Raw genomic sequence first — 10306 nt, 5'->3', positions numbered from 1 at the left:
GCTGAAGGTCCAGTAGGCAGCTGGGTCCACAGGCTAAGACCATTTGCTCATCAAAGTGTCTTCTGCTGCCCTAGACTGAGTTCCAGGAGCTGCCCTGGGCTGTGCCCCTACCTGGCTCCTGCGTCATGGCTGTGGACTGTTCCCTGTGCTCAGAGTAAACAGCCCTGGCCCCTCCCAACCAGCACCCGTCTCTCCGTCCCCAGGCTGAACTCCGTCCCCATCTGTGGGGACAGTGGCTGGATGTGCTTCTGTCACCAGCTCCGACTCACCTGTCATCCCAATGGTCACTGCCCCCGCCCCCTTCTGCCCTCCAGCAGCAAAGACCTCCTGGGGCTTGCGGACCTCAGATTTTGGGTCAGGAAGGATGTTTGAGGGCACTTCTTGCTGGGTAACTGTTTTGGCCTTTAGCAGCCTGCACGTTAAAGCTCGGTTCGTGCTCAGCAGCCTCCTTACTAACAGGAGACACCAGTTTTGAAGTGCTCACGGCTATTGAGCTACGACCTGTTATGCGCCAGAGCTGGGGTTCCAGTGTCAGTCAGTGTGTATCTAGCCCTGAAGGAGGGCACAGCTGTTCCGTTCAGGAGCACGCCATTTGTGTTCTCATGGGATTTTTATATTATCAGCATCTTTGGAGGTGACAACGCGGCAGCTCGGAACAGGGAAGTGATTCACTCAAGGTCCCTCAGCTGGGAGGTGCTGGAGGCGGGTGGGAGTCAAACCCAGACCCCGTCACCCGAAGCCAGTGCCGAAGGCGCCTTTAATTACTTTCTCTACACCAGCTGTGTGCCCTAGATGTGTCACGAAGAACGTACATTTATGATGGAATGGAAAAAATAAGGGCTTGGAGGGATGGAGACTTGGGATCAAACCTTGTCTCTACAGCTTCTCATGGGACCTTGGGTGGGAGGGTACCCCCTCTGCACATCCAGTCCATCTGTCAGGCACAGCTGATGGCAACAATATCTGTCTGTTCACAGGTGTCTGGGAAGATCCATGACTCCGTGAGACATTGGACACAGAGCTGCACACAGGGAGCCCTGAGAGAGTGTTGGTGTGGAAAACAGAGGGAGGGAGAAACACACATGAAATGGCTCTAGATGTTAATAGGTGTTTCACCTTCCTTGGCCTCAGTTTCTTGTGTCCAGCCGGTTCATTCATGAATAAATTTTCCTGTAGCTCCTACTATGTGCTGTGTATCCCTACACAACAGCTCCACCATGAATCTCTAAAGAGCAATTTTCACTCGATCTGCTGACCCCAAATCCACCCACTTCATCCACAGGCTCCTCCCTGTGGGTCCTGCCCTTTCCCCCTCCTTTACCGACAGCGGGCATTACCGGGAGACCCCTGAGTCTCAGAATGGGAACCCCTGAGTCTAGCCCTTGGCCTCCTGCTGCCCTGCCCACGGGCCCCAGGAGGGAGGTGGGGAAGCAGGAGCGGACAATGGTCCAGCTGCAGCTGGTCGAGCTGCACCGGCCTGGAAGCAGCTTAGGTTCCTAGTTCCCACTGGGGCCAGAGTGACACCTGATCCTGGGGGATTGTGAAATGGCAAGAGGTTGCAGCCGGCCCGCCTGCCTTGTCCGCTGAGCCCTCTACCCGCACGGCTTCGGCCCCGCCCCTACCCCACGCCCCCCAGGAAAGCGGTTAAATCCCCCCTTCCGGGCAGCGCCTCACTCCCGCCCCGGCGAGCACCATGCCTACCTGCCGCCTCGGTCTGTTCGTCGCCGCCCTCCTCCTTGGCCTGCTGCTGGGCCTCCCCCCGGTCACAGGTGAGTGGGGCGGGGAGAGGCCTGGCGCCCAAAGGGGCCGAACCAGGAGAGCCGGGAAGGAGCCCGGCAGAAGCTTAGCCTCTCTGGGGGCAGAGAAGTGAGGATTCCCGGGGTGGAAGTGGGGAGTCCCATGAAGACCAAAATGCGGGGATCCCTGGTGCCTAAAAGTGGTGACCCTTGGAGCTTTAGATGTGGGGTCCAATGTGCTGGAGGTGGGGAGACACTGAAGGCTGACATATGCGCGGGGGGAGATGGGGAGACTCTTTGCTGACAGTGGAGACTCATTGGCCAGAGGCGGGGACCCTCTGCCTGGACATGGGAAGCTCCTGGAAGCTCCTAGACGCTTAGTTGTGCGGGGGTCCCCTAAGAATTGAGGGCTCAGAAGCCAAGAGTTTGGTCACTTCTGTCGTCCCAGGTATTAGGGACCCCGGCCCTGGGTGGGGCTCTCTCAAGGCTGTAGTGGGGTGTGGGGAGCAGGGACTGAGACTCAGAATTCCCGGGAGATTGAGATTTGGGGCCGTCAGACAGGAGGCGGGCATCCTCTGAGAGCGGGACTGAGTCCCCCACTGCGCGTCCGCCTCCCAGGCACAGGAGCAGAGAAATCAGGCGTGTGCCCCGCGCTAGAGGTGGACCTGAACTGCACGCAGGAGTGCCTCTCGGATGGGGAATGCGCGGACAATCTCAAGTGCTGCCGGGCCGGCTGCGCCACCGTCTGCCAGATGCCCAATGGTAACCCCGGGGACCCACGCGGGGCGGGGCGGGGCAGCGGGGGTTGGGAGGGGGAGGGAGTGCCCAGTTCTGTTCCGGGATCTGGGGCGCGACCGACCCAGGGGTCCCCGACCAGGTCGAGGCGGATGGAGCCAGATCAGCCCGTGCTCTCCTTCCCGTGGCTCCGGTGAAACCTAGGCGTCGCTGAAGTGCAGCCAGGGGGAAGGGAGGTCCCCCACTCCTGGCCGGATTCATTGCTCTGGGGCATGACGGACTTCCGGGACGCACCGCGGGGACGTTGTTCCGGAACACTGTTCTCTGAGATCAGGGGACCTGGTTCGGATTTTCCTCCTGTCTGGGTTCAGCCGCGGGGCAGCCTAGGGCTGCCCAATGGGCTGGGCCCCAAGGTCTGGGGCGCTCCTCCCCATTAGCGCCCCTACCCTGGGGCCTCCCCAACCCAGGAGGAAGGACTTGGGACGCCTGCTGGCGGGACTCCCCGAATCCCTCTGTCCAGATGGAGACTTTCCAGGTTTAGGAGAGCACCCAGCCCATCTTAAAGATGTGGATGTGAGCTACAAAAGACAGCAAGGTTCTTGTCCAAGGTCACATTGCCATCTCTGGCTGGGCAGGAGTCATAACGCAGGGGGTTCCTTTCTGCCTGAGTGGTTTGAAGAATGTCAGGACCCCTCCCAGAGCACCCCTCCCACTTCTTCATCTTTAAAACTCTCTTCCACTCTAAGGGTTGAGTGAGAGAAAGAAAGTGTGTGAAGCTGGCCTGTCATAAAAAGTACTTGCTGGAGCTGAAGACTGTCCAGTAGGCCATGGGGGCTCCTATCAGAGCAGGAAGCTGTGGAATCCAAGCTTCTCATTTTTCAGAGGGAAAGACTGAGGACTAGACCAGGGATATGACTTGGATCCCAAGGTGCTGGGATCACTTGTCTTTATCCAGAAAAAAACCCTCTGTGATGCCCCCACCTTGTGATTTCTTTGAAGATGCCCACAGGGGCTGGGAAGGTTTGTAATTGGAGATTCAGTCACTCATGAGCAGGGAGGTTGGAGGTGGAGGGAGGACAGGCCCATCAGGGGGCTTCTGGGTCTGGGGGCCTCTAACCTGGACCAGAGGGAGGAGGACCGGAAGGAGAGGAGGACACTGGGAGAGAAAGGAGGATGGCAGGCAGGCAGATGAGAGAGGAGGACGGAAAAAAGAGGAATCTCTGCTGTTAGGGGGAGTCTCTGCTGTTCCCTGGTCTCAGATGGACAGACTGAGGCAGGAAGAGGGGCAGGACCAGAGGGCCTCCTGAGCTAGAATCCTAGTTGTGCCGTCTGCTGGTTGTGGGTCCTGAGCAAGTCGCTTCACCTCTCCGAGCCTCTGCTTTCTCGCTGGCAAAATGGGATGAGAATCCCAGATGTTGTAGGGTCGACATGAGGCTAAATGAAATCATACATGTGAAATGTCTCAGGAGAGAGTAGACCCTCCACACACAGTGGCTTGTTTTGTGGGTACCCCGCTCCTGAAGCCCTTCTGTCCGGGGGCAGCTCAGTATTGAGAGCTCCTGCCCTTCTCAAGGGAAAGGGTGACTTTGTGCGAGGAAGACAGCCCCTCCTGTCCTCTGCAGCTCATCACCCAGCTGTGTGCCCGTTTGACACTTGGCTGGGCTTGCTCCTGGGGCTTCTGGGCATTGAGCCAGCTCCCTTCTCCTTGACCCTGGAAGTGGAGCACAGGGGATGTGTGTGTGGGGGTGCGTGTGCGTGTGTGTGTGTGTGCACATTGGAAGGTTAGGCTCAGGTCTTGGTTTTACTTATGATCAGCAATGTGCTGTTGGGTGATGCCGTCACATCTCTGGGTCTAATTTTCCTCCTTTGTAGTAGGAGCAGGGTAGAAATATCCCCTACAGAAGAGAGAGCTGATGTGGAGGTTTAAAGGACAAATTGAATTTACACTAAGGGCTTTGTAATCAGCACATATCTGGGGTGTTATCTGTTCGTGTGTGTGTTAGTGGAAGAATGCTTGTCTGGGTGTGGATGAGTGAGGTTGTATGGGGGCCTTGGTGCTAGATGGTGGTAACTGGGAGTGAATAGATGGGAGTGAGTGAAGAGATTGTGGGCGTGTAACTCCTCACACGTGCACTGCACTTTACAGCTGACAAAGCAGCAGATGCATGGTGCACAGACCTGAAGCCAGATTCCTGGGTTCAGATCCTGTCTCTACCCTGTATGACCTTAGGCAAATTACTTAACTTCTTGGTACCTCCGTTTCCTCATCTGCAACATAAGGAAATAGTAACAGCTCCTCGCACCCTGTTTCAGGATTACCGTGAGGATTAGCTGAGTTAATACACGTCAAATGCTTAGGGTAATGCCTGGCACATAGAAGCAGCTAAGTGTTAACTGCTGTCCTTACTCATTATTATTCTTATTACAAGGACTTTGTGCAGGGAGAAGGGCTATATGTCTGTTGCCTCCACTGCTTCCACAGCGGCCCCACGACATGGGCAGCACGGATCTCATGTGACAACTGAAGACACGGGGCTCTGGGAGATTTCTGGCCCCAGGTCACAGAGTTAGGAAAAGGCAGATCTGGGGCTCAAACTAGGGCCCTATGATCCCAAAACACTCAGGGAGAGAGCAGAAGGAAGGGAGGTTGCAGGTGCTCTCCCAAGGTCCCCTGAGATCCACTCCAGCCCCTAAGATCCACTTAGGCAGGCAGCTCTCTTGTTTGTGAATCCAGGTGGGTGGTTGTGCTGTGGAGACGAGTTCAGCTCCCTGCTTCCCCTCTGCCCACCCCCCCACCCCTTTTTCCACCCAGAAAAGAAGGGTTCCTGCCCTCAGGTGGACATCGCCTTCCCCCAGCTCGGCCTCTGCATGGACCAGTGCCAGGTGGACAGCCAGTGTCCTGGTCTGTTGAAATGCTGCCACAATGGTTGCGGGAAGGTGTCCTGTGTCACACCTGTCTTCTGAGGTAGGTGGCCTGGGGGGAGGGGTGCACTGATGCCCAGATGTGATGACACCTGCAGGAGGCTGAAAAGGAGGACCTGAGCTAACACACTGCTGTTCCCTTCTCTGTCCTTTGATTTACTTTCACTCAACAGATTCACTGAGCATCTATCACGTGCCAAGCACTGCTCTAGGTGCTGGGGATGCTCCGTGTGTGAACAAATCGGACACAAATTTCTTTCTGATGGTTTTATATGCTAGTGAATGATAAACAAAATAAATATGCAAGTATACTCTGTGAAATGTTAGTGGGAAATAAGTGGCCTGGAGAAAAAGAAAAAAGAGTGGGGATAAGGAGTGGGGATGGGGGGTGGCAGGGAGCAGTACTGCAATTTTTTCATGGGACCTCCCGGAAGGCAGCATATGAACAGACTTGATGGAAATGATGGAGGGGGCCGCGAGCATATCAGGGAGAATGTTACAGGCCGAGGGGGCAGCAGGTGTAACGCAGTAGCCTCCCTGGTGAGTTTCAGAAAAAGCCAGAAGGCTGGAGCTGATCAAGGAGAGAGCAATAGAGGAGAGGGTCCGAGAGGTAGGTGGTAAGCGGAGGGACCTGACAGACCATGTAAGGACTTTGGTCTTGACCCATGGTCTTGACCCAGAGATGTCGGGTCCTTGGGAATGGACACGCTCTGACTTAGATTTGCAAAGATTGCTGAGGGTGTTGTGTGGAGGCCCTAGGGGACAGTGGCAGAAGCAGGGAGACCAGCGAGGAGCCTCCTGCAAGAGGCCAGGTGTGAGATGATGGACCAGGTGACGTAAGTGGCTGCATTTGGGACCTATGTGAAGGTAGATGGGACAATATTTGCTGATGAATTGGGCTGTGAGAAGGTTTACTCCTTTTCCCCTTAACACCCACGTAAATAAGTCAGTGGCTGGAGGAGCAGCTGTGTCCTGGGAGGGCGGGCGGTGGCTGGATGGGTTGGGGAAGTAGGAAGCTCTTTGCATAGGCCAGTGCGAGGCAGAAGAATTGATCTTTACTCTCGCCAAAAAGCTTGGCTTTTCAGGACAGAGCTGGTAGAGATCAGTTAATTGCAGTTCAGTTTCTCAAATGCCCCTTTCGAGTGTGTTGAGCACTTACTCTGTGGCAGGCAGGGCTACACTCAGCCACCTCGAGGGGCTCTGACGCGGGAAGGAAAAGATTGTGCAGCCTCTCTTTCCCCACATATAAGTAAAAATAAAACAATATTAAGTCGTAAAGCAAGTGTAAGAAAATAAAGAGAAGCAAAACCAAAGAACATGCATCGTCAGGCCATTGCAGGGTCCAGCTCTGTGCCGGGTTCTGGGACGGAAGGTGACCACCGCCCTTCCTCACCGAGCTTGCAGCCCAGTGGCTGAGGCAGACAGATGGACAGACGCCCCCAGTGCCTGTCGTCGGTGTTGCAATGGAGGGAGGGGCTGGGTGTGATGGGGACATAGAAGAGGAAAGCCTCACCCAGGTGGGGGTGGGGAAAGGAGGGAGCAGGCTTCCCAGAAGGGACCCTGAGCCAATCCTGAAGGATGAATGAAAGGTCGGTAGTCTGGTGAAGTACAGCAGCGGGGAGGCTGTTTCAGACAGAGGGAACCGGACAAGCAAGAACCTGGAAGGGCCCTTTGGTTGAAATGTCATTGTTGATCGTGCAATAATTTTGATAAGCTCTCAGCCAAGGGGCTGGCAGGTCAGTGATGGAACCTATTGCCCAGATGTGAAGACTGAGACCCAGAGAGAGGGGAGGATGTGCTCAAGGCCCCAAGGTTGTTAATTCAGTGCCTGAGAGAGAACCACGGTCTCCCCAGGGACCAGAGCTCTCCGCCTCTTGCCTCCATCAGTGTCAGCTGCATGGGCTGGCTTTGCAGTCAGGAAGACCTGGGTTCAGATTTCAGCTCTGACACTTAACTAGCCTTTTTCACCTCCCTGAACTGCAAATATTTTGCTTATAAAATGGGATAAATAAAATAATAAGATCTTTTTGATCAGCTAACCCAGCTTAGCCAAAGGAATAGGAGCTGGATCAGCTAACCCAGCTTAGACAAAGGAATGGGATAAATAAAATAATAAGATCTTTTTGATCAGTTAACCCAGCTTAGCCAAAGGAATAGGGGCATGGTGGAACTTCCTAGTGGTGGAAGGACTCTTAGGGACATAAATGACAGTGGCCCCTCAGGAAGGTCACGTCACAATGGTCAGTGGGGACCATGGTATACCCAGGTGTGTCCGGGGATGGTCAGAAGCAGAAGAGATGAGTCTAGGACTTTCCGAAAAGTGCAGGCAGAGCCCCAGGGCCTCAAGACGGTGAGGCTTTCCTGGGGGCGGGGGTAGGGAGCTAAGGGGGGATGTGATGGGGTAGGGGGAGCTTTAGCCCAGAATTTAAGCTGCAGGCATTCTTGTCCAGTATCATGGATACTGTTGTTGATGGTATTATTGTGATTTTCTTCCTCCACCTCCAGCCACCAGCCTGAGGAGTGGGGGAGTGGAAGTGTCTGCCTGGCCCTGTCTGGCTCCAGCCCAGCTGCCCTCCTCCCTTCCTGGCCTCTGTGCTCCCCTCCTGAGCGGCCACAGCTGCTTCTTTTCCAACCAATAAAGTGACCACTTCCAGCACCGATGGGGCTGTGGCCTCTGTTCTTATTATTCTGGCTCATTCGTCCCACGACTCTGGGTGGAGGTGCGGGCATGGGGGTGCAGGGTGCAACGAGATCATCCAGGCACAAAGTCTGAGATCAGCTCTGACACGATGAGCATAAACTCAGGGCTCATCTGTGTGCGCTGGCACTTCCCTGGGTGAATCCGCCCACCAGCCCTATGCGGTTGTTGGTTATTCTCCCAGGGTTTTGGAGGAGAGAACTGGGGCTCAGAGGGATGCTGGAATCCTTCCAAAGTCACTGGGATTCGTTGCTGGGGGTTCTGACAACAGCAGCAGCATGTACTGTGTGCCAGACACAGGGCTGGGAGATTCACTTGTGAGATCTTCTGGATCCCCAAAACAACCCTCAAATTAGTTGATGACAGTCCTGTGTTACAGACTGGGACTCCACCAAGTTACTTGCTTGGGGCCACACAGAAAGAAGGTGGCAAAGCCAGGGTCCTTCGTTGTAGCTGCTTTTTAAAAATCAAACCGTTATTTTACATAAATAATATTCACATGGATCAATATTCAAAAGGTAAAAATACGCAGTGAAACATCTCTCACCCTTGACCCTCTTCCTGCACCTGCAGCCACTCAGTTGTTTTCTACAGAGGAAACCATCAGTTTCTTGTGTCTTCTTCCCAAGAGAGCTCCAGCTCACTCCCTCTATCCTTTCTTCTCTCTGTAGCCCCTCTCTTTATTCCCCCCTTCTCTCCCTTCTTTCTATGCCTACTTTTTCTCTCCCTCTCCTTCTCACCTCCCCTCTTCCTCTCTATTCCTCTTCTCTCTATCATCTATCTCCATCTCTCCAGGGACATGTAGACATAAAATTCTCATCTAGGGCTTCCCTGGTGGCACAGTGGTTCAGGGTCCGCCTGCCGATGCAGGGGACACGGGTTCGTGCCCTGGTCCGGGAAGATCCCACATGCCGCGGAGCGGCTGGGCCCATGAGCCATGGCCGCTGAGCCTGCGCGTCGGAGCCTGTGCTCTGCAGCGGGGTGGCGGGGGTGGTGGTGGTGCGCAGCAGTGAGAGGCCCGCGTACCGCGGGGGAGAAAAAAAAATTCTCATCTATCCCACCTTTTTACAGAATTGTAGTACACTATACACATTGTGTTGTACTTGGCTTTTTCCACTTCATATATCTTGAAGATCCCTCACAGCATAAAAGGTTTCTTCATTCATTTCTCTGGCCGTATAGTATTCCATTGTTGGGATGTACGAAGTTTATTTAACCACACTTACACTGGTGACTATTTAGGTTGCTTTCAGCCTTTTACAGGCTTAGATTTGAACCTGAGTCATCTAATGACACCAGAGTCCCATGCTGACTCTACTGCAGTGATTTTTCACGTTAATCCCTGAGGTGGGGTGGGGAGGGGATGCCTAGCCTTTTGGGGTGAGGAGGGGGTAAAGCAACGAAGTCATGGCAGAGACGCAGCCCCCAGGACATGGTTTATGTCCTTCCCTGCTCCTCCACCCACCGTGGAACGTGAGAGGTCAAGGCAGCTTGAGTGCATTTGTGTGGAAACAGAAAGCTGGGGGGCTTGGCGTTTGGCCAGCCTTATCTTTCTCATCCTCCTGTGGGTCTCTGCCCCAGGCCATGAGCCAGCAAAGAACCTGGCTGTCCATCCATCCCCCTGGGGGTACGTGGGAACGCGTCTCCTGTATGAGAATGGGGGTGCTCACTGCCTTTGGAGGTAGGTGGGTGGCAGTATCGCTTTTCTCCTAGCTTTCCCTTTTCCAATCTCTATCCCTGTCCAGGCTCCAGTCTCCCCAACCCTTCTAAGCAAAAACAAAGTGATAGGCTGGGTAGAGTCGTTAGGGACTAAATGTGTGGGTACCACCCCTTCCACTTTCTCCTTGCTTTCCCCGGCTCTGCCTTCTGAAAGAGAGCCCTGGGCAGGGCCTTGTTTAACTCAGGGATGGCAGAGGTATGCCTTTGTATGCACGCCATTATTTCTTCCATCGGCACCATGCCACAAATCGCTCTCCTCCTTTCCAGGAGCCTGTGTGTGGATGGCATCCTGATGGGCTATGTGTTCTGTAGCCAGACCACAGCCATGCTAGTTTGAGCTAGAAGGACGGCTCCCAGGGCCAGAAACTTGGTTAACCGCTGCCTTTCCGGAGCTCAGGGCAGGGTCTCTTCCTGCGCTTACTTTCTCCCATCTCTGGCAACACGCTGCTTCGCTGTTGCCTCTAAACCCCATCTCCAGTCCAGACCGCTGTGTACG

At 54.5% G+C, this 10306-nt stretch overlaps 1 protein-coding gene across 1 annotated transcript; it reads left to right on the top strand.

Moving 5' to 3' along the window:
• The first annotated feature begins 1633 nt into the window (after positions 1-1633).
• LOC114894819 (WAP four-disulfide core domain protein 2) lies at positions 1634-8073 on the top strand. Its single transcript, XM_029221876.1, has 4 exons — positions 1634-1769; positions 2355-2498; positions 5284-5436; positions 7899-8073. Exons 1-3 carry the CDS (start codon positions 1694-1696, stop codon positions 5433-5435), a joined length of 372 nt encoding a protein of 123 aa, XP_029077709.1. The 5' UTR covers positions 1634-1693; the 3' UTR covers position 5436; positions 7899-8073.
• The last annotated feature ends 2233 nt before the right edge of the window (positions 8074-10306 follow it).

This window comes from Monodon monoceros, unplaced genomic scaffold (assembly GCF_005190385.1).
Source record: "Monodon monoceros isolate NGI ecotype Baffin Bay Population unplaced genomic scaffold, NGI_Narwhal_1 Super_Scaffold_13, whole genome shotgun sequence".
Classification (NCBI taxonomy): Eukaryota; Metazoa; Chordata; class Mammalia; order Artiodactyla; family Monodontidae; genus Monodon; species Monodon monoceros.
The sequence above is the reverse complement of the archived record's forward strand: the minus strand, read 5'-3'. Positions and strand labels throughout refer to the sequence as shown.

Coding starts and splice junctions, on each gene's coding strand:
- LOC114894819 (XM_029221876.1), top strand. CDS start 1,694: ATGCCTACCTGCCGCCTCGGTCTGTTCGTCGCCGCCCTCCTCCTTGGC. Junction 1,770..2,354: donor GGGCCTCCCCCCGGTCACAG/GTGAGTGGGGCG, acceptor TCCGCCTCCCAG/GCACAGGAGCAGAGAAATCA. Junction 2,499..5,283: donor CGTCTGCCAGATGCCCAATG/GTAACCCCGGGG, acceptor TTTTCCACCCAG/AAAAGAAGGGTTCCTGCCCT.